Below are 23,200 nucleotides of genomic sequence, written 5' to 3' on the forward strand. Positions count from 1 at the left end.
TTACAAACTTAATAATAATAATATACAAAGAGTTTAATTTAGTAAAATATTAATAAATTTGAGTAGTTAAAATTATTTCATATTTTTAATATTTGTATATTAATCATTTTGTAATTTTATAATGTGAAAATGTTATTATTATAAAAAATATAATTATTTAAAATAATATTTAATTTTGAGTTATTAAAAAGTAGATCTTACACATTAAAAAATAACATATTTGTCTACTTGAGACCACCATATTATTTTTGTTATTATATTATGTCTTATATAAATAAATATGATACTTACGAAAATGATTTAAAAATATAAGTTTGATATACTAATTATGTTAATTATATGTTAAATGTATTTTTTTCTTTAAACTTGGACAATGTAACAATTAAAATATTTTTATATATTTTCATTCAAATATTTATAATTTAGTATTAAAGTTTAACTTGTTAAAAATATATATCGTAAGGACAATTTGGTAAAATATGCATCCAAATAATCTTATATTACTCTATACAAACACTGTAATCTTATATTTCTGCTAAACAAACAAAACAATGTAATATAACATTCTTAGAGTAATGTTATATCCCTGAACCAAACACACTCTAAGTATTATAATAATACATAAAATGATAACTCATGTATCATATTAAATATTTTTTAAAAATATAAGTATTATATTGAATAGTTTAAAAAATATATATATTGTATTAGATATGTTATCAAAATATAAATACAGTATCAAATAGGGCAAACTACACAGGTGTCCACTAAACTTTGAGAAATTTCATTTTGATCATCGTTGTTTCGATTTGATCAATTAGACCACTCAACTATTTAAATACTTAAATCAAGCCATTGACCATTAACTTTTAATGAAGGAGATGACGTAGTAATTAAAAATTTGGTATAATTGCATATTTGGTCCTCAATGCTCATAAATTATATCATTTACCAATTTCTTCTATTTCCAGTCTAACTCATCTTCTAAAACTCAGCTTTTGGCAAATTGGGTCTTCCCTTTTATCTGTACTATTCTATTCAGCAAACAAACTACAGAAATGGATTAACCACCAACACTAACACGACAACCCAACAAAAATTGGCACTAGGGCTGTCACATGTGTCACCCTCTTATTTGATGAAAAATATTAGATTAAATAAATAAAAATTAAGAAAATATTCTCTAATCAAGTAGGGACACATGTTATAATTTAATTGGAGATTAAATTTAGTTTAATTGAATAAAATTATGACTAAAATGATATAATGTATAAATATTGAGGACCAAATAAGCAATTATACCAAGTTTTTCAACTTCCACATCATCTCCTCCATTAAAAATTTCACGTGCAATGGCTTGATTGAAGTATTTAAATAGTTAAGTGATCTGATTGATCAAATCGAAACATCGGTGGTTAAAATGAAAATGGGAAATAGTTTAGTGGTCACCCGCGTAGTTTACCCTATTAAAATATTTTAAAAATATAAATATTATATTGAATATTTTTAACAAGATTAAAGCATTTAGTTTTATTAAAATTTTAAAAAAATATTCAAATTACAATGATAATTTACAATCGTAAGAGTAAACTAAACAAATAATTAGAACATTTTTTCTATAATTTTTAATACAAAAAACTAACTACTTAAGATCACACAATGACCAAATAAAGAAATGTTAAAACCTTAACCAAATAAACTTGAATAAAAAGTAGATACAAACAGATCTGACTGCATCGACAAACGAATCATAAAAGATATCTTCTAATAAAAGGACGAGTTTGTAACTTTTAATAGTTGGAAGACTCAATAAAATAATACCCTATAATTAGAGGATCATTTTATAACTTTCAATAGTTAGAAGACTCCACAAAACAATGTAATCAAATGACTCAATAAAATAATATTCTATAATTGAGGACCATCTATGTATTTTATCTCTAAAAGTTTTGACCCTTCACCTTTATATAATAATAAAATCTATAACTTTTACACAGTACAAGGACTAGCAAAGCATTTGACCTAAAATATAACACATGAATTTGAAATAAGAAAAATAAGTTGTTAAAAAATACTTGTCTTTTATTAGAACCCTAATAAGAAATTTTCTAAAAACAAAGATCAAATTTGTGATCCAACAAAAAAATAAATAAAAATCTTTTCTTTTTCATATTTCCAACTCCGTACACACTCTCATGTAGGGATGAACATAGGTTGGGTTGGGTCGGATTTTTGATCCACCCAATCGGAGAACAAGGGACCCTCTACTCGATCCGACCCGAACTCGAACTAATATATAACTTAAAAATTCAATTGAATCGAAATAATAAAAAATATTATTTTTATTCAATAAAAACAATGATTTAATTGAAAAAAAATATATATAGAGGTATATTATTGTAATTATTCATAAATATATATATAAATAAAATTATATATTTTTTTAAAGTCGAATCGAATATTTTTCACTCTAAATCCAAACCGACCCGATTCGACCCAAATATTACACTAAAAAATCTAACTCGAACCCAATTTAAAAAAAAAACTCGATCTGATCTGATCGAATCGAAACTCATCGGGTTCGGGTCCGGTCACATGCCCATCCCTATCCCTACTCCCATGTAACCCAAAACGCTCCAAAATTTCTTCAGAGTTCACTCCTTTCCTAGTTATTCCCAAATTCCCTCAATTGGAATCCTCGAGAAAGGTACCAAATTTCCGCACTGGATCCAGTTTTTCCCCTGATTATTTTTGGGTTGAATGAAGATTGTTTTACCTTCCAAATCGACCCAGATTTGATGCATCATGATTCATCCTTTAAAATACTGACCTCGAATCATATTTCTTTGTTCAAGTGTTAGTATGATTTTGTTTGCGTTTTGATGAATTGGATTGGATCTGGTTTCTGGGATTTGAATTTGGGTTTTTCTTTCATTTTTGAATTATTTTCAATTTATTTTAGGTCTACACGTTGATTCCTTTATTGGGTTTTTATTGTTCTTTCTCTCGAGTGTTGATCTCGATTTAGTTATTTTTAATCTTCAGTTTTGTAGTTACTTTGGTTCAAATTTTCTTGCCCTTTGCTGCTTAATTCCAGAGGATAGTATTTGACTCTGCGTAGTTTAATTATTTGTCTTGTACTTTAGAATAATCCAAGTGAAGTTCATACTAATACACTACTGGTAATTGATGGTTATCAAAGGGCTTAACTTTTATCTTCGTTCTTCACCTTTAAGGCAGCATCTGAGAACATTCATTTCCTAGTTTATATTCGATTTCGATTGTTTTGACATCCATTTGTTGATTGCAGCTGATAGCAGGATTTTGCCCGAGTTTAGCAATCTCGTTTGAGTAGTTTCCGGCTTCTTGGTTGAGAAATAATTTTCAGTTTCATTAAGAATTTGTTTGAATATGGGGGATCTAATTACACAATCTAGTTACAGTGGGTTTAATGGAGAGCTTGTCAAGCCTTCTAAAGGTGCTTTCGCATGTATGATTAATTCTGAAATTGGGGCTGTTCTGGCTGTCATGAGGAGAAATGTCCGGTGGGGAGTTCGTTATGTTGCAGATGATGATCAGCTCGAGCACTCTCTCATCCATTCCTTGAAAGAATTGCGGAAACAAATTTTCTCATGGGGATATCAGTGCCAAAATGTTGATCCAGTTGTGTACCTTCAGCCGTTTTTGGATGTAATTAAATCTGATGAAACTGGTGCACCGATAACTGGTGTTGCCTTGTCTTCCATTTATAAAATCCTGACCCTTGATGTACTTGACGTGGATAGTGTAAATGTGGAAGAAGCTATGCATCTGATAGTCGATGCTGTGATGAGTTGCCGGTTCGAGGTAACTGATCCAGCTTCTGAAGAATTGGTACTAATGAAGATACTTCAAGTTCTTTTAGCTTGCATGAAAAGTAAGGCAGCAACTAGATTGAGTAATAAGCATGTATGCATGATAGCAAATACATGCTTTCGTATTGTTCATCAAGCAAGCTCCAAAGGTGAACTGTTGCAACGGATAGCTCGGCATACAATGCATGAACTGATTAGGTGTATTTTCTCACATCTTCCTGAGATCTGCAGCACTGAACATGAGATGGCCAACGAAAGCTTGTTATCTACTTCAGGAGTGGTAATTTTTGTCATAGTTTGGGTTCTTAGTTGAACATAGTAACTCATTTGTTGCCTTCTAACCTATGAAATTCTTTTTTTATTTCACAGGTGGGTAAACAAAATGGGAATCTTGTGCTTGGAAGTTCACAAGTAGAAAATGGAAATGTTGGTACCATTTGTGATGGTTCATCCTCTCTTGCTGCTGATACTTATAGTCCTTCGTTGGTGCAGTCCAGTTCTGAATCCGACACAATTGAGTCTGGCGAAAGGGAAGAGAAGACGGATGCCCTACATGATGAAAGATTGATGTCTGCACCTTTTGGGATCCCATGCATGGTGGAGATATTTCAGTTTTTGTGTTCTCTGTTAAATGTCATTGAAAATATTGGTATTAGCCCTAAATCGAATCCTGTAGCATACGATGAAGATGTTCCACTCTTTTCCCTGGGTTTAATTAATTCAGCTATAGAATTGGGTGGGCCATCATTAAGCAAGCATCCCAAGTTATTCGGTATAATTCAGGATGAATTGTTTCGTAATCTGATGCAATTTGGCTTATCCTTGAGCCCACTTATTCTTTCTACTGTATGTAGCATCGTCCTCAATCTCTATTATCATTTGCGCTCGCAACTAAAAGTGCAGCTCGAAGCTTTCTTTTCATGTGTGCTTTTGAAGCTTGCACAAAGCAAGCACGGGTCTTCTTACCAACAGCAGGAGGTTGCTTTGGAAGCTTTGGTCGACCTTTGCAGGCAGCAGACATTTGTGGCCGAGATGTATGCTAATTATGATTATGACATAACTTGCAGTAATGTTTTTGAAGACATTGTCAACCTGTTGTCGAAGAGTGCATTTCCCGTGAATGGACCTTTGTCTGCAATGCATATCCTTGCTCTGGATGGTTTGGTATCTACGGTAAAGGGTATGGCTGAGAGAATCAGCAATGAATTGCCTATATCGAATGAGGAATCGACAGATTGTGAGGGATAGGAAGCTTTCTGGACATTGAAATGTCAGAACTACAGTGATCCTAATTCTTGGATTCCTTTTGTCCGAAAGATGAAGAACTTCAAGAGAAAGTTGGCAATCGGAGCTGATCATTTTAATCGAGATCCAAAGAAAGGTCTGGAATTTCTCCAAGGAATCCATCTATTACCTGATAAGCTTGACCCAGAAAGTGTAGCATCATTCTTTAGGTACACAACTGGGCTAGATAAGAATCTTATCGGAGATTTTCTAGGAAATCATGATGAATTTTGTGTTCAGGTGCTTCATGAATTTGTGAAGACCTTCGATTTTAGTGACATGAATCTAGATTCAGCATTACGTGTTTTCTTGGGAACTTTCAGATTGCCTGGAGAATCACAGAAGATACAGAGAGTGCTCGAGGCATTTGCTGAAAGATATTACGAGCTATCACCACATATATTGTGTAATAAAGATGCTGCCCTCTTGTTGTCTTATTCACTCATATTGCTTAACACAGATCAGCACAATGTACAGGTTAAGAAAAAGATGACTGAAGAAGATTTTATCCGTAACAATCGACTCATCAATGGTGGGAAAGATCTTCCTCGAGAGTACTTGTCTGAGCTTTACCACTCTATCTGTGAGAACGAAATTCAGATGATCCCTGATCAAGGTTCTGGTTTCTCAGTAATGACTTCAAGCCGCTGGATTAATGTGGTTCACAAATCCAAAGAAAGCACCCCTTTCATTGCATGCGATTCTAGAGCACTCCTTGACCTTGATATGTTTTCTATCTTGTCTGGTCCTACAATTGCTGCTATATCTGTGGTTTTCGATCAAGTGGAACATGAAGATGTTTTGCAAATGTACATAGAGGGATTCTTGGCTGTTGCCAAAATTTCAGCGCACTATCGCTCCGGTGATGTATTGGATGATTTGGTTGTGTCTCTTTGTAAATTTACGAACCTCTCAACTCCATTGTCTATTGAAGAGGCCATTGTTTCCTTCGGAGATGATGCCAGAGCGAGGATGGCAACCACAACAGTTTTCACTATAGCAAATAGCTATGGTGATTGTATCCACAGTGGCTGGAAAAACATATTGGATTGTGTCTTAACCTTGCACAAGCTCGACCTTCTACCTGCATATCTAGCTAGTGACGCAGCTGATGAAATCGAGTCCTCCTCTGACCATGAGCGGGGTAAGCCTGCTACAAGTTCTTTGCAAAGAACACAGACAGCACCTGCAGCCATTCCCCAGAAATCTTCTAGTCTGATTGGACGGTTCAGTCAATTCCTATCCTTCGATATGGAAGAGCCGAATTTGTACCCGACTGAGGAAGAGCTCGCTGCTCAACAGTGTCTTCGTGAGATAGTACAGGAATGCCACATCGATAATATATTAATGGAGAGTAAGTTTCTCCAAGCGGAGTCTTTATTGCAACTTGTTGATGCCATTATCTTTGCTGCATGTCGATTCAGCAAAGGAATTGAAGATGAAAACACTGCAGTCTTCTGCCTGGAGTTATTGATCACTATCACACTGAATAACCGGGATAGAATTTTGATAATCTGGCAAAAGGTATACAAGCACATATCGGATATTGTCCAGCAGAATGCGGTACCATGCACTCTAGTTGAAAAAGCTGTGTTTGGGCTCCTTAAGATATGCCAGCGCCTGCTTCCTTATAAGGAAAATATAACCGACGAGCTTCTAAAGTCCATGCAACTAATATTGAAACTTGATGCTCGGGTTGCTGATGCGTATTGTGAACCTATCACGCAAGAAGTCATGCATCTCGTGAAAGCAAATGCAACTCACATCAGATCCCATTTGGGTTGGCGCACGATTATCTCCTTGTTATTTATCACTGCTCGACATCCAGAAGCATCCGAGTTCGGATTCGAGGCACTAGCATTCATCATGTATGAGGGGGCACATCTTTTGCCGTCTAATTATGTTCTTTGCGTGGATGCGGCAAGGGAGTTTGCTGAGTCTCGGGTCGCAGAGGTTGATAGGTCTATTTCTGCCCTAGACATGATGGCAGGTTCAGTTGTTTGTCTAGTAAGATGGTCTTTCGAGGCTTGGAATGCTGCGGAAGAGGAGGCTGCTTTGGAAGTAAGTCAGGACATTGGAGAGATGTGGTTGAGGTTGGTGCGTGGACTGAGGGCGGTATGTTAGGACCAGAGGGAAGAGGTGAGGAACCATGCCGTTTTAATGTTACAGAGTTCTTTAGGAGGGGTAGACAGAATTCAGATTCCGAATGCTTTGTGGTTCCAGTGTTTCAACCATGTGATTTTTTCATTAATGGACGATTTGCTAGAAATTGCACAGGGTAGCTCCTCAAAAGAGTACCGGAAAATGGAGGGTACACTTGTTTTAGCCACAAAATTATTGTCGAAAGCTTTCTTACTGTCACTACAGGATCTATTGCAGCAACCATCCTTCTGCAAATTATGGCTCGGGGTTCTCGATCGTATGGAGAGATGCATGAAAGTCAAGTTCCGAGGGAAACGTGGTGAAAAAATGCATGAATTCGTCCCTGAGCTTCTCAAGAACACTCTGCTCGTGATGAAGACTACTGGGGTGCTCGTGCCGAGTGATGATCTCGGCGGAGAGAGTTTCTGGCAATTGACATGGCTGCATGTGAAGAACATTGCCCCATCTTTGCAATCCGAAGTGTTCACGGAACAAGAACTGGAGCAGGTACAAGCAAAACAGCAAAAGACAACCACTCTTCCATTGACCGACGGGGCGTTGCTCATTCCATCAATTGAATCGACAGTTTGAAGAAGCAGTCGGAAAATCCCAGACCACAAATCTGTTTGAAGATGATGTAAAATCCAGTCATACATGTTCACCATTGCAAAATCTCAGAAAGTCCAGAACTGGAGCCATGGAAGAAGGGAAGCTTGATAGTTTGGTTATGGCAACTCCATATTTTCCGTTGTAGTCGAACTTGGAACCGGAGGTCCGACCACCAGTTCAGTACACTGTCCAATTTTTTATTCCCTTGATTCGAAGAGTTTGCAGGTAGAGTTGCCATTTGTTCTACAAACAAAAAGGGATTAGAGTTTGAAAAATTTTGTTTTGGCACATAAAATCTCTTTTTACCGGAAACCATTTTCTTTGTATACTAAATCATATTAATAAATTTTGTACCAACATGTTTTAATTACTGTTTATTTATATTTAGGATAAAGAACTCAAATGGTCCCTCGATATAGGATAATGCATTATTAAGTTCATCGACTATTAAAAGTTATAAAATTGTCATTTGACTATGGAGTGTTACTTTGTTGACTTCCTCGAATATTAAAAGTTATAAAATTATCATCCGACTATTCATTATGTTTAAGACTTATTCTTTTCCGTTAAAAAATTAGAGGTTGTTTAAGTTGGATTTTAACATGATAATTAGCTGACCCTTATTGTCATATGTAATGAGGTAAGAGGGAGGTAGGATAGTAGGCTGCCCTCAACACCAGGTTGAGAGCAGTTTCCGTAGGAGACCTCCAAATTATAAAATGCCCTCCGTGGGATTATATCCCACTACCCCAATGTTAAGAGCCTTGTGCTCTACCAACTGAGCTGGATTTTAACATGATGATTGAGATATAATAGTCGTTTCAGATTTTGGGGTCGAATTTTATCATATAACATTTAACAAATTAACTTTCAGCTCAAAATATCATCCATTTTTTAACGGAAAATGTCGAGTTTGGAACATAATGAATAGTCAGGTGACCATTTTATAACTTTTAATAATCGAGTAACTCAACAAAGTAACACTTCATAGTTGAAATTGTAACTTTTAATAGTCGAGAGACTTAATAAAGCAGTACCCTATAGTCGGGAGACCATTTACGTTATTTACCCTTTATATTATTTAGTTTCTTTTTATAATTGTAGGGTCTCTTGTTTGAGCTGCGTATGAGATACGAGCGTTAAATCTTAAATTTTAAATCAATAAAAATACGACTTATCAAATCGATTAATTTAGAATATTATCATACATATATATATGACATGCAGACCATGAGCAAGAACATGCAGGGCAAGGTCGGGTTGGATCAGAGTCGACAGATTAACGAATTGTCATGCTTCTTCGTCCAACAGTTCTCGAGTCGAGGCCACCCGTTCCGATCGACAGCAGGCGGGTCCGAAACATCTATGGTTCAAGTTAAGGGAACAATTTCTCGTAAAAGCAATCACTTCTATCAGAGTTATTCCAACCTACATGTTTGATACATTGATCCATATATGTCCTTCCAAGTTCCAAAGGGTTCCCACAGAGACCCGACCCTTCATTGTCGGTTATGATGCACCTTTATCGGTACGTCATAACCTACACATATACATAAATCGACTGATTATGTGTTTTTGAGGTTTACAAAAAAACATGTAATCGGTCGATTTTCGATAAATTTTCTTTATAAATCTAGTTGACTTATAATGTATATGATAATGCTTTAAGAGAACTGTTATTTCATACATGCCCGAGATTTTTGTGGCCCTAGGACAAACTTAAAGTTTAGACCTCTAGTAATAAATATACATAATTCAATTATCCCTTAATGTTTATCAAAAAGGTTTATTTTGATCTCTACTCTTCTTTTTTAGCATTTTGATTTATTTTAGAACAAAAAAACCTTAACATTTGACTGAATAGTCATTTTGCCTCTTGTTATTTTTCTTTTTGGAGCATTTTGTCCCCCGACATTTTATTTTACAGAAAAAAATCCATATTTTAGGGCATTAACATTTAGTTAACTAATAATTTCCATTAATATAGAGAATTTTTTTTGTCTCAAAATGTTACGTTTGGAGCCAAAATGAACCAAAAAGAATAATGATCAAAGTGAATATTTAGTCAAACTTTAGGTGCAATTTTAATATTATACCTAACAATTATAAAAATAAGAGTTAATTGCATCAAATATCCCCAAACTATAACCTTTATTTTCAATTAGTCCTTAAACTTTTAAAGATTCTAATTTGATCCCCAAACTATGACTCTCATTCTAAACTAGTCCTTTAACTTTTGAACATTCTAATTTCATCCCCAAACTATGACATATTTCTAAATTGGTCCCCAAACTTCTAAATATTCCAATTTCATCCCCAAATTCATCCAAATATGTAAATAATTTCACCATAGTTTAACCTAAATTTTTCCCCAAACTTATAATAATATAACTTGGTCTAACGATTTTATTAATAAGGGATGTGATTAGTATATGCATATAGTTTAGGATGCAATTGGAATGTTCAAAAAGTTTAAGGACTGATTTAGAATGAAGGTCATAGTTTAGGGATGAAACTAAAATATTCAAAAGTTAGATGACTAATTTAGAATGATAAATACATTTTAGGGATGATATTAAAATATTTAAAAGTTTAAGAACCAATTTAAAATAAAAATTATACTTTGAGAACATGTGATGCAATTAACTTAAAAAATAATTAATTTTTAATTATAAATTTTTAATTGTGGACCCTAAGCAGATGACCCTCCAGCTCAGGCCCAACAAAAACATTGGTTTTATAGAATACACATAAAGACGGAAAAATAATTTTAATGTAGAGATGCAAATTTAAGAAGATATATTAGAAATTTAGAATATACGAAATTAGATAATCAACATAGAATAATTAAATAAATGAGAATTTAAAATTTTCAGAGATACAACCACACCCAATCTCTCTTAATTCATCCCTAAATACATTCAGTGATGAGAATGAGGAGTTAAGGGACCTAATTGCACATTTATGATTTTTTTAGTGACCAAACATCACTTCATGGCCCTATTCAAACGGTTCCCCACCTTTCTCTCCTAAACGTTCTTTCCATCGTATATTTATCTCCATGCACAAATAAGAATCCCTTAGTTTTTCTTCCAAGAACGTAGAGCCAACGCCGGAAAGATGCCGTATTACACGACGCCGGACAACGACGAACCCGATGAGTTCGACGAGTACAATCCGAAGCCGTACAAAGGCGGATTCGACCTCTTCGTAACCTACGGACAACCGTTGGAGCCATGCAAGGCCACTTGCTACCCTTATTCATCCGAAGGTGATTTCGATTACGAACGTCCGAATTTCGGCTCCGGAAGCATACCTAGCGCATATGGCGGTGGACATGGGTCAGGTCATGGAAGGAATCCCGGACATGATGAACGACCTGGTCGAAAATCTGAGTACGGAGAACACGGATCCGAATACGGGGATTCGGAATCCAAATACGGGTCTAGTCATGGGAAGAAGCCAAGCCATGGTAGTGGAGGGTATAAGAAGTCGAGTTACGGGAATTCCGAGGATGAAGAAGAAGGATATAAAAAGTCCAGTCATAAGAAATCGAATTATAGGAGGTCAGAGTATGACGAAGACGAAGATGATAAGAAGCCGAGATATAGGAAAAAGAAAGAAGATGACGAGGATGATGATGATGATGACGACGGTGAGGATAAGAAGTCAAGATATCGAAAAAAGAAAAATGACGACGAAGATGATAAGAAATCGAGATATCGAAAAAAGAAGAATGATGATGACGAGGATAATGATGATAGGAAGAATTATGGCCGCAAAAAACACGTGAGTTATTCCAAATTTAAATAACATAGATCCAAGTGTAATGTACGTATCAGTCCATCTCAAAATTCACTCAATTATACCATGACTAACATTGCAGGGTAATGGCAGTGACAGTGACGGTAGCGGTGATGAAAAGAAGAGTCGTCGAGAGCAAAACCATCCGCGCCGTGACTACGACGACGATTAACCGGACCGGTGACTCACTGCATAAATGGAGTTCGATTCATGCCATAATATATACAGATACTAAATAAAGGGTTAGGGCATGCCTCATTAATGGTATCCATTACCTATCATCTTGTGTTTTCCGTATTATATCGAACGATATGTTTTGATTTCAAAATAAAAAGAAATCGTATTAAATAACATATGATTCATATATCATTCTTAACGGATAATCGATTCCTGATTCATTTGGTTTGACCGAATCCGATCCGTTTGTTTTCCTGAAACAAATATAAAGATTAAAACTGCAGGAAACAAAATGTTCAACTAAAGGAGCTTCTTCATTTCGAACATATACATATAGATTCGGGGTTTAAGTATTCGTGTCCGACACATATTCGAACATATACATAAAGCTTCGAGTATGTATCCGACATACACATGAACATATCCATGAACCTATGCTCAAAATTCGTGTTTGACGCGTATTCGAATATGAATCCGAGTTAATAAAGCGAAATTGGAAGGGTTATGGTAAATGGCCTTTCATCAACCTGCCCTTTTTGGCAACCATGGATCAATCTTTAGCAGCAATGCCAGTTTTCCAAGCAAAATCGATGGTGATCCTTACCGGAGGCCGGTGATTAGCTGCCAAAAAACAAGCGGTGTAAGCATCGTTCTCGGCCGTGGTAAACGCAAAGTTGCCGGAATCCACATTGTCTCCGATGTGATAAATGTGCCCATAAGCTGAACTCACCTAAAAAAACAAGTGTGTATACGCAAAACAACTTGTTATTTACACAATTCTTCTAAAATTCTAGATCAAAGGTGAGAGTTAATTCATAGGTTGACACTATAGATGGAGTTCGATTAACATGACACGATAGATCACATGTGACCTGTCGGATATTATGTCAAAAGGTTGTAACTTCCGAGAAGTACAAGACTCCGAAAATCCTACACCTAGAGATGTTCTTTTGAGACATCAATTGAGGATATATTTTCTGGAGGTCTTGGTATACGAAAATAATACAACAATCATACACACTAGAGCCATGATGATTATTTAAATTATAGGTTGACACGATAGGTGGAGTTCTCAGTTGTTAATTAATTTTAATTCTGACATATCACATGCGACTTGTCGAATATTACGTCAAAAGGTTGTAGCTTCTGAGAAGTGAAAACTCCTAAAATCCTATACCTAGAGATGTTCTTCGAGATCTCAACTGCCGATATATTTTCTAGAGGTCTTTGTATAAGAAAATGATACAACAATCGTACACACAAGAGCCATGATGATTATTTATAGATTGATCCGATAGATGGAGTTCAATTGATATAATCAGCTGTTAATTAATTTCAGTTATGACATATTATGTGCGACTTGTCGAATATAACGTCAAAAGGTTGTAGCTTTCGAGAAATGCAAGACTCCGAAAACCCTATACTTAGAGATGTTCTTTCGAGACCTCAACTCAGATATATTTTCTAGAGGTCTCGATTATGGCTGTAAATGAGACGAGACAGATCGCGAGCTACTCGAGATCGACTCGATCAAGGCTCGATAAATACTCTGATCGAATGGACTCGACTCGAGTTCTTAACGAGCCGAAACGAGCTACTCGATATTTGACTCGAAAAGCTCGTGAATAGCTCGAAAATATAATATATTAAGATTTTATTTTTTTAAAAAATAAATTATTAATAATATTAATATTTATGTATTGATTTTTTTAAAATACAGTAAGATTTCATGTATTTAAGGTTCATGTTCGAGTTTGAGTTTGAGGCTTCAATCGAGTTAAGTTTAAGATTTTTTTTCATTTCGAGCCTTTTCGAGCTGCTCACGAGCTTCAATTCAGGATTTCGAGTTCGAGTTGAGCTTGAAAATTTTAAGCTTGCGTGTTTTCGAGTCGAGTCGAGCTCCATTTCAGAGTTTTCGAGTCGAGTCGAGCTCCGCAATACTCGAGCTCGACTCGGCTCGGCTCGTTTACACCCCTAGTCTCGATATACGAAAATGATACAAGTACAATATTTTCCTATATCTAGAACATATAAATATATAATCTAACGTTCTCACTCAAATCCGAATAACATAAAACCCTAACAATTAGGGTTTTCTATTACTCGATTGCAAACTTCTACCATAGATTCAATCTCCAAACATTAAAAGAAACCCTAAAAAAATAGAAATAGTAGTTGGTGACATACCTTGACGGTGAGTTCATGAGAATCAGGCAAAGGGTAACCTTCGTCCTGATTGACAATGGAGTATTTGCCGACACTCATTCCATTTGTCTTAACATCTTCGGATTCGCATCCAACTCGAACCTCATCGACTCCCCAAACTCTGGTTCCAACATTAATCCTAGGACTATCAGAACTAAACCCAGATTTTGTGTACACATTCTTGTCTCAAACAAAGAACAAAAACAAATCTTAGAGTTTGTTTCGAACAATCGGATTGAGATCAGTTCCTTTTGATGTTGCTAATAATATGAATAGTAATGGTTAGAATTTGCCAATTTGGATTGGAACTGGGGGTTTTTTTATTAATGCCACGTTTGATACCCGTACTTCGATAAAATATTTAATGTGATATTCAAACTTTGACACCAGGATCAATATTATACGTTCTTTTCGAATAGTCTGAAATGATTATAAGATAATATGTGTTCAGAATCATTCTTAATCATTGATAACAAGTACAATAACAACACTCTCCTTGACCACCGAAGTCGCTTAATAGGTTCGATACTGTACATACACCATAATTAGTGTACTTAAGGTTAACATTATTGGTAAGATGTTTCATCAGGTTTGTCTCAATTCTCATGTCCATTTGGCTTTTAAAACCATCTCAAGTTCATGTCTTTCAGTTTGTAAGAAGTGACTTTAACTTGAGATGTTCCTTGGATGTTTTTCATCATAAATCTAGCATGAGATTAGGGGCGTGGCTGAGGCAGCGCTAAGTGCGCGACGGTGCAGGGCCTAAAAAAATAGGGGCCCCGAAATAGAGTATATCTATCGGTTGTTACTATTAAGAAGCAGAAAAATAGGTATAGAGCAGTGGTTAGATCATTGAGCTCATGACTTTGTTGATCTAAGTTCGAATCTCATTAACAAGTAAAATTATTTTTGGAAAAAACAATGCAAGTGGGCATGCTCAGTGTAATACAATTGTAAATTATTTTCGAGATCTAAGGACCCTTTACAAGAATTTGTACAGGGCCTCCAACAACCTAACCACGGCCCTGCATGAGATAAATGAGACAATGGTAGATCTCGCATGGGGTGATTTTGCACGTGGAAGACAACATTATGCAACTCACAAGTGTCTTCTCTTGTCCTTTTTTGTGTAATTTGAGTAAATACTGTGAAGAACACAAACAAAAATATTTTTATTTAATAAATAAAATTGTACATTACAAATTTGGTGATTGAACCCTACTCTTTCTCTCCTACTTCACTCACTCTACTTTAAATCTTTTCGATTTGCTCACTGAATTTAATACATTGAACTTTTTTGTCATTCAACCATTAAATTATTAACGACTTTAAAATGGGTTGTTAGATAAATGTAAAATACGTCGTTTTTAACGCCGTTAACTATTTGACGTCGGAGTGACCACAATAGAAGAGAGAGTAAAGTTCAATGACAAAAAAATCCAATATATTAAATTCAATAAGAAAATTGAATACTTTTAAAGTTTAATGAGCAAAACAAGAGAATAAAATTCAATGATGAAATTTATAATTTACCATAAATAATAATGCAAGTGCGATAGATTTGATTTAAAATTGCACGAACCAAGTTCTTGTTGGTAAAGAGATGATTATTATCCTTAGACGTCCCGGATTCGAGCACAAGTTCATTGTCAAATAGTATAGAATTTTTAATAAAAATACTACTTTATAATCACTTCAATTTAATTTAAAAATTGATTTAAAGTCGACATCGTCTTTCAAATCGATTAAAGATATAATATTTTTATATTTTTCTTGTGGAAAAAAATATTGAGTAGTTAAAGAGAACCATTTAAAATAAAAGTAATTAATACCCTAATATATAAATAATTGTATTTAAATATAAACAAAAACTCAAACAAATATATCCAATTGGCCCTTTATCATGTTTTATTCATGTAGATATAGCATTCACAACACTTTCCATTGTTCCAGTCAATTCCCAACAACACATTATAAGAGGGGCTTTTGTCCGAAAGTCTTTAGTCGAGAAGTCCGGTATCTCGTTCTCAAGATTCGAACCGCTCGCAAGACGAGACCGACACCACCTTAACAGACAGTATAAACCCTAACTGCAACATCTATAACTTCACCTATTCCTGAACACAGAAAAGTGGCAAATCCAGACACCCGTTTTACTTTAGTTTCAGTAGAGGACATGGTATGCCTGCTGCATTAGTTGTCTCTCACCATGGCTTTGTTCTTTTGCCTATTGTCTAAAAGTTCAACTTGAACCACCATGCGCGTTCCGTTCAACTTGACCAAGCAAGGAGCAAAGAGGTTACCCCGACCTCGGGGCCTTTGTTCGATCAACTCATTTAATCATCCTTTAAGCAGATACATTATGCAACTCGGGATTCAAATCCCAACACCTGCAAGTCCGTTCTCTTATCGGCTAACCCCCTCTATTCTAATAACACATCAACAGTTAAAACAGCATGAGTTAAGAACAAGGGGAAGAAAAGCTTTGAATCGAACTATAGAAGTGCCACCAGCTCCGAATGCAAATCCTAACACCTGCAGTCAATTCTCTTATCTCTGGAATACAACCGCCATTATAGAAGAAAAACATCAATAAATCAAGAGTAAAAACTATAGAAGTGCCTGCAGAGATAGATTAGTTCAATTATTTTCCTTATCCTCCAAAATATTTCCAACCACTTCCGCAATCGGATCAAATTGATATTACTCAAGCAAAGACATGGTAAACAATCAAGACCAGAATAGGTTTATTTTAGTAACTAGCAATGGATTGAGCAATAGATCGAATAATATGGACATTGCAGCAGTAAGAATGTAGATTAAAACACAAAGCAAACTTCTGCAACAAAAAAGAAAAGGATATTAAGCACCACATCATTTAGGCCAAGTGTATGCATTCTCGACTCAGCCGGTTCAAATCCCTCTTCCAGACTTCCCCGAAACTTAGAATAAAAATAAAATGGTTTTAGATATAACATACTCAAATTATTCGACTCTCCAACGAAGCACTTACTTCAAGTATAGAATAAAAAGAAACTACACCAATTTTTACATCAATGATACTCAGAACCTCCCACCAAATCAGTTTCTCATATAATGTAAGTAGCTATGGCACTGCGATTTTTCATTTTTCTTGAAATACCCATATCCAACACGTTTCCAAAGGATGGGGGTTATGACCCTTAACATGAAAAAATCAAACCAAACATATCGGACACATACCAGTACCCTCAAATATGTCCAAGTACCATACGTAAGCAGTCCAACAATATTGGTAATAGAATATACACCACACTAAAGGGAGATTAAGCAACTCAGTTACTGGCGTGTTGCAAAAACCTCAATGAGCTCCTTCATTTGCTCAAGTTACAACAACCATTGAAAAAGGAATAAACTCTTGCCTTTCATTTGAGGTCTTTGTGCCGGACTTAATTAAAAAACATACACTGTAGAAAACAACAATACATAGTCCCTTCCCATGCTTATGATGTCCTTCAGTTAAGAAATCCACTGGCAGCCTAAACTAGCATGTTTTACCACTAAACAATGCCTTGCATATATCATTTGTTGACGAGTGGAACCACAAACATTGATGACTAGATGCCATTTTAGATCCACAAACACCATGTTTAGCATGGCAGGAAAATAGAGACGGAAAATGGCAAGGTAAAATGGGGGAAGAAAGTTATTTTCCTTTCTCGTGTTTGGCATAAAGGATGGGAAATAAAGAAGCATAATGGTATATTTAAATAGAAAGAGTTTCCTTCTCCAAGCTGTAAATACACCCATTTTCATATTACAAAACAAAGGGATGCATCAGAAAACTTTGTTCTTTCCACCCATTTCTTTCCTTTCCCCCATCCAAACATAGTAAGATATTATGACTACCACCAAATTCTACAGTATAACTCGGAATTTATATTGCATGCTCAAAGGAAATGGTTTAAGCTGGGGGAAAGTAGAAAATAATCGGTATTACTCTTCAAGTTTATGAATTTTGAGTAATCATGTTTTCATGAATCTATCCCTCAATAGAGTTCAGTAGATACCAATGGATTTCTTGATTAAGGGGCAATATGAAGACACAAGGACCATTTAGCTTATTCAGATGCTAATAAAATTGAATGAAAATGCATGTATTCCCGTTTTTGTCTTCACCGCTACATATTGGGGTAAACTGGGGATAAGATTCAATCATAAATTGAGATAACCAGCGAAATTAAAGAAATAAAGAAGACAAATGTCAGATAATAAACTCAGCACTCTCAGTACAACTGCCAGTGGATGGAAGACGGTACAAGGATTAGAACCCCTAAACAAATGCAAACTAAAAAGCAGAAACAACAAAATAAGGAAATAAAAGTCTGCAACAAGCATGCCGGCTAGCTAGGTTCTTGGGAAGCACATATAACAGAGCTTGGTGTTTTTGGTGTCATGGACATGGCAAATTTCAAAGATAATACTAAGATCTTCACATATATTTGATCCTTCTAGGTAGTTGCATCAGGGTGGGCCATGAGTATGTCAAACCATGGTTCATCTGGTCTTCAGGTTTAGGCAGGCTTCAGCAAAGTAGGCAGTAGGCTGGCTTCAGGCTTCATAAATCAGCTGTTTTAATGGGATTGGAATGGCAACAAAGGGAAAAAAGAGCATCAGATCTGTAATTAGGGAGATTGGATAGGCTATACACTAGTATGTATTGGTCCAAATCAGAGAATTGCCAGTTATAGAAATAGACATACAAATACTTAGAAAACTATAATCTACCTGCACGTACCAATTCACGGAATTTTAGTAACTGTGGTTTTAGCGCCGGGAGATAGGGTTATGGGTTGATAACCTGGTAAGAGAAGTTAATGATGAATATTGAAGAATCCTAATAGAGTGAGCATGTACCAACCTAATCAAAACTAAAAGACCTCAAGACATGCTTGGGAAAGAACAAATTTTAGACAGGCATTGTGCCCTTGAAGAAAACTTTATGCCATGTAGTTCAAATATTTAAATGTAATGTTTGTAAAAGAGCAATCACTTCCCCAGACCCAAGCATTTTTTCCTACAGTAAATGGCATCCATGACAATAATATGAACAACAAAAATGTTCTTTTAAGGAAAGAAATCATCTCACCCAGTACCACCACGCCCTGAAGAATAACCTCCATAAGCTCCATAAGCACTGGAACTACCACCAATCTACAAATAATATTAACAATCATAATTATTCATTATCACCACGGTGAGACAGAAAGAGATGCAACAATGTAAGAAAAATGGGAAAGCTAAAATACTAAAAGAAACTATATAAGAAACAAATATGGAAGGGAACAACCGAACAAGATAAGCCACTACAAATATTCACTCGATAACTGGGATAACAAACAAATTATATTTTTATACTTCACCAGACTAAGGTACTATAAAACAGTAAAAGTAAAAAAATACCTGGAGACCACCATAACTTCCATAGCTGTCATTATGAGCTAAATCACTGGAGCCATAACCACCAGAATAAGTATGCAGACGCCCATGTCTCTTGCCCTCTCTACTTTCATAACTCAAACTGTCTGTTCCTTCAGTTGGCATGTGAAGATATGGCAAAACTGGCACTAGTGCAGAAACAGCACCTTCCCTATCAAAAAGATTGGCTCTTAACCGCGTTGTTACTTGTACCAGGGCATCCTTAGCAACATCAAGGTCTCCAGAAATCTGATAATACATATAAACCAGAAATGTTTACTCTCCATTCCTGTTAATTAAAAAACATACAAATACAGAGAAATGATTACGAAAATCCTACAAAAGCACCAATGGTACTACACCTGAACCATCTCATCATCTTCAGATGCTATTTTTGGAAGGTTTTCCTTTGACAAGATACGGATATTAGCTTTTGTAATCCTTCTCATCTCAGTTACAATAGCTCCACCTTTACCAATAAGGCAGCCAATACGTGAAGTTGGCACAAGTAAACGGGTTGTGAATGATATAATTCCAGAGTCTCTTTCAATCTTCTCACTGCATCTAGGTTGCAACCGTGCAGCTGCTTCAATAGCAGGTGAAAATGTATCCTCAAAGAACTAATACAACACAAGATTAGGAAAATCATCAAATCTAGCACAAGGTACAATAACAGATACTTCCACAAGACATAAACATAGAAAAGGTTAAAAGCTGACCTCTTTAGCTGATATAGTTATTATGCAATCATCTCCATCTGTACTTGTGCTATCTACTTTGATAGCTGCACCTGATTCCCGCCTGATCTGGTTAATTATTGCACCACCTTTGCCAATCACACCTCCAATATTAGCAGTTGGACAAACCAAACGAAGAGAAAATTCTTTTGATGACATATCATCCCTTGGAGCTGAGTACATGGAGCGTGGCCATTCCCCAGTGTCACCTTTGTATCGTCCATATGGACCAACCAATGAAGTTAGCCCTACAATCTGGGCACCAGAAGATGGACCAAGCATTGCACCACCAGCAGGATATGCATTGGACACAGCAGAAGTAAGCAAGTGCTGAGTTCGTGAAGGATTCTCATGAAGGCGAGATGCAATTTGATGCAGAGCCCTTTTCACAACAGCAGCTTCACCAGATATCTATAGCCAAAAGTAAATTAAAAGCATAACAAACCAACCATCTGAGAACATAATAATAAGATGAAGAAGAAAAACTATCAATGTTACAGCTTACAGGTAATAAACAAGAGTAAAAATATCAGAGGGAGTTAAAAATATAACATATCTGATGCATGCCAAAGTAGGAAGCGCAAAATGCTAGGAGTATAATTCATAAACCGAAGAACTCAAGACTGAAAAGTTAAATGCTGAATTTGAAGACTTCAGCAATTAAAGACAACAAAGTTTGCGTCCAAAACATTGACCCTAACCACAAGTAAAACATCTTGCTAATGCTTTTAATAAGCTAAGACTTTTCTCCGAATAACTTTTCCTGTATCAATGTATGGTGTGAAATATATTTTAAATGAGAGGAGATAGTGAAATAAATCAGCATAATCTAAAAACACTACCACAACAATTGAATAGTCAAATTACCTGTACAAGTTCATCTGAAGCGAAGGCACAAGAAGGTAAATCATCCTTAAGAATGCGAATCTGGGCACCAGTTTCACTACGTATGTTTTGAACGATCTGTCCACCCTTTCCTATGATACATCCAATCTGATCAGAGGTTACAAGAAGCCGAGCAGTAATTTGGCGGCCTTCAGAATCTTCATCACTGTGCAAATCTTCAGCAACAACTTTATCATGCACACGGAATAAAGCATCTTGTGCAGGAGAAACAAAAGTGTCCCCATCTTCAAGGGCATTTGTATCATCTCTAGAGCTGTAGATAGTTACCACACGCTCCTCGGAACCAGGAATTGCCTCACCAATTCTAATCTTCGATTTGGTGTCTGCCCTTAATTGCCTAACAATCTCCCCTCCCCTTCCAATAATGCTTCCTATCTTTCTCGCAGGGCACAAATACCGATACACAGTATCATCTGAACCAATAACAAATTGTTCCCTGTCATCACCTGCATTTCTCCTCTTATATGATCCATTCTCAGAATTATCAGACTGAGAATGAGCCCGCTTCCCATAGCTATTCCTCTGACCCGCCATTATTATCAGCTTAATAAAGACCTGACTGCAAAATGTAAAACATTTCAAAGACTTACTAACTGAACCGATCTTGAGGATCAAACCACCCAAAATGTAAGGCACCAGCACAAACGCTCATCAACAGGCCCAATCAACAGGTAGTACAGTGGCATATTTTCATTTTTCAATCATCAAATCATAATTCAGATGACAATAGATTTCCACTTGATTGTTGGTTTTACGACTTGCTTATACAAACAAAAAGAACAAAAAAATGTCTAGATAGAGAAACATATACATATTTTTGAAAAGATAAAAATATTCACCATAACGAACAGCAATATGTTCAAAATTACTTTCACACATAAAAATAATGTTTCAACTTTGAATGAATACTAGGTTTCAAACATTCGTTCAAATAAAGTGAAAAGCAAATGGCAAAAGTATCAGTAACAATATTGAAAACAAAACATTTTCATAAATCCTTAGCACTCCATAGCTCAGCTTTTCAAATAGGCAAATTCAAAGATAAATAACCAACTCATGTCAACTTTGACCAACAAGTTCATCTGCTACAAGAAATTAAAATCCCACTGCAAATCACCCATCCGAAACTAATATAAACAGATAATGAAGAGAAAACCAGTATTAGAAAGACTCAATAACGTGAAAGAATATAAAAATCAAATGAAATGAAACCCACAAATTCACACAGCATACATGCAAATAATCTCGAAAAAAATAACAGAAAAAAATAGACTAGATGAATAAACTACAATGCGTCACATCAAACACAATAAAGCTCAAGCCAAAGGGGGAAATACCTATAATTTCAGCTAATAATGAATTGAAAAAGTTAATAAACAACATCTATAAACGTAGATCTGATCAAAAGAGAGTCTAAGAAAGAAAAAAAAAGAGGAAACTAAAGAAGAGCAATCAAAGGGGAAATAATTGCCAAAAGACTTTGGGGTTTTACCAGAGAATTGAGGTTGATTCTCAACGTGTAAACGACGAGATTCTAAACAAATGAAAGAAAACAAAAAGGAATTTGGGGGCGAAAGATGAGTTGCTTTCGTTGCGTGAATTGTTCTTGATTTTTTTTCTAGGGTTTTGCTTGACCGTTCTGGCTTTATTATAGAGTAAATTACGTGTTTAGTATCTAAACTATTAGTTTTAGTTTGTTTTAGTATTTTAACTTTTAATTTTTTTAAATTATATCTAAAATTTAGTTTTTGTTTCGTTTTAGTATCCATTCAAAATTTAACATTAAGTTTTGAAAAAAATTGAAAGTTTAAGTACTAAAACGGACCAAAACTAATAGTTTAGGTACTAAATTCGTTAAGTTTTTAACGGTGGGGTACTAAAATTAAACAAAAAATATACTAAAATTAAACAAAAACTAAATGTTATGTGTGATTTTGAAGAAATTAAAAGTTTAGATATTAAAACGGACTAAAATTGATAGTTTATGTACTAAATGCATTAAGTTTTTAACGGTGAGGGTACTAA

General features: G+C 35.4%; 2 protein-coding genes and 2 pseudogenes across 5 annotated transcripts; 2 read left to right on the plus strand and 2 right to left on the minus strand.

Annotated features, from left to right (window-relative positions):
- Window positions 1-2,651: 2,651 nt before the first annotated feature.
- LOC120203311 lies at window positions 2,652-8,178 on the plus strand (annotated as a pseudogene).
- Window positions 8,179-11,001: 2,823 nt separating this feature from the next.
- Window positions 11,002-11,865, plus strand: LOC120203291 (uncharacterized protein At5g39570-like). The gene is made up of 2 exons (XM_039203607.1): window positions 11,002-11,678; window positions 11,776-11,865. Exons 1-2 carry the CDS (start codon window positions 11,010-11,012, stop codon window positions 11,863-11,865), a joined length of 759 nt encoding a protein of 252 aa, XP_039059538.1. The 5' UTR covers window positions 11,002-11,009.
- A 171-nt stretch (window positions 11,866-12,036) lies between these two features.
- Window positions 12,037-14,254, minus strand: LOC120203292 (annotated as a pseudogene).
- Window positions 14,255-18,278: 4,024 nt separating this feature from the next.
- Window positions 18,279-22,776, minus strand: LOC120203312 (KH domain-containing protein HEN4-like). 4 transcript variants are annotated; one of them, XM_039203624.1, is made up of 8 exons: window positions 22,668-22,776; window positions 21,137-21,730; window positions 20,252-20,680; window positions 19,895-20,152; window positions 19,518-19,781; window positions 19,204-19,268; window positions 18,853-18,915; window positions 18,279-18,683 (listed from the first exon to the last, which is right to left on the minus strand). In XM_039203624.1, exons 2-7 carry the CDS (start codon window positions 21,707-21,709, stop codon window positions 18,882-18,884), a joined length of 1,623 nt encoding a protein of 540 aa, XP_039059555.1. In that variant the 5' UTR covers window positions 21,710-21,730; window positions 22,668-22,776; the 3' UTR covers window positions 18,279-18,683; window positions 18,853-18,881. The 4 variants fall into 4 exon arrangements, with proteins under 4 accessions (XP_039059555.1, XP_039059556.1, XP_039059554.1 ...); XM_039203625.1 differs by having other exon boundaries at window positions 18,843-18,915; XM_039203623.1 differs by having other exon boundaries at window positions 18,279-18,915.
- Between the last annotated feature and the right edge of the window lie 424 nt (window positions 22,777-23,200).

This window comes from Hibiscus syriacus, unplaced genomic scaffold, assembly GCF_006381635.1.
Source record: "Hibiscus syriacus cultivar Baekdansim isolate YM2019G1 unplaced genomic scaffold, ASM638163v2 tig00009796_pilon, whole genome shotgun sequence".
NCBI lineage: Eukaryota > Viridiplantae > Streptophyta > Magnoliopsida > Malvales > Malvaceae > Hibiscus > Hibiscus syriacus.

Bases quoted from the DNA above. Each gene is read 5' to 3' on its own strand.
- LOC120203291 (XM_039203607.1), top strand. From the start codon at position 11,010: ATGCCGTATTACACGACGCCGGACAACGACGAACCCGATGAGTTCGAC. The intron at 11,679-11,775 runs GTGAGTTATTCC...CTAACATTGCAG, and splicing joins ATTATGGCCGCAAAAAACAC to GGTAATGGCAGTGACAGTGA.
- LOC120203312 (XM_039203624.1), bottom strand. From the start codon at position 21,709: ATGGCGGGTCAGAGGAATAGCTATGGGAAGCGGGCTCATTCTCAGTCT. The intron at 20,681-21,136 runs GTAATTTGACTA...TTTTGGCTATAG, and splicing joins CTTCAGATGAACTTGTACAG to ATATCTGGTGAAGCTGCTGT. The intron at 19,782-19,894 runs GTGTAGTACCAT...ATGTATTATCAG, and splicing joins AAGATGATGAGATGGTTCAG to ATTTCTGGAGACCTTGATGT.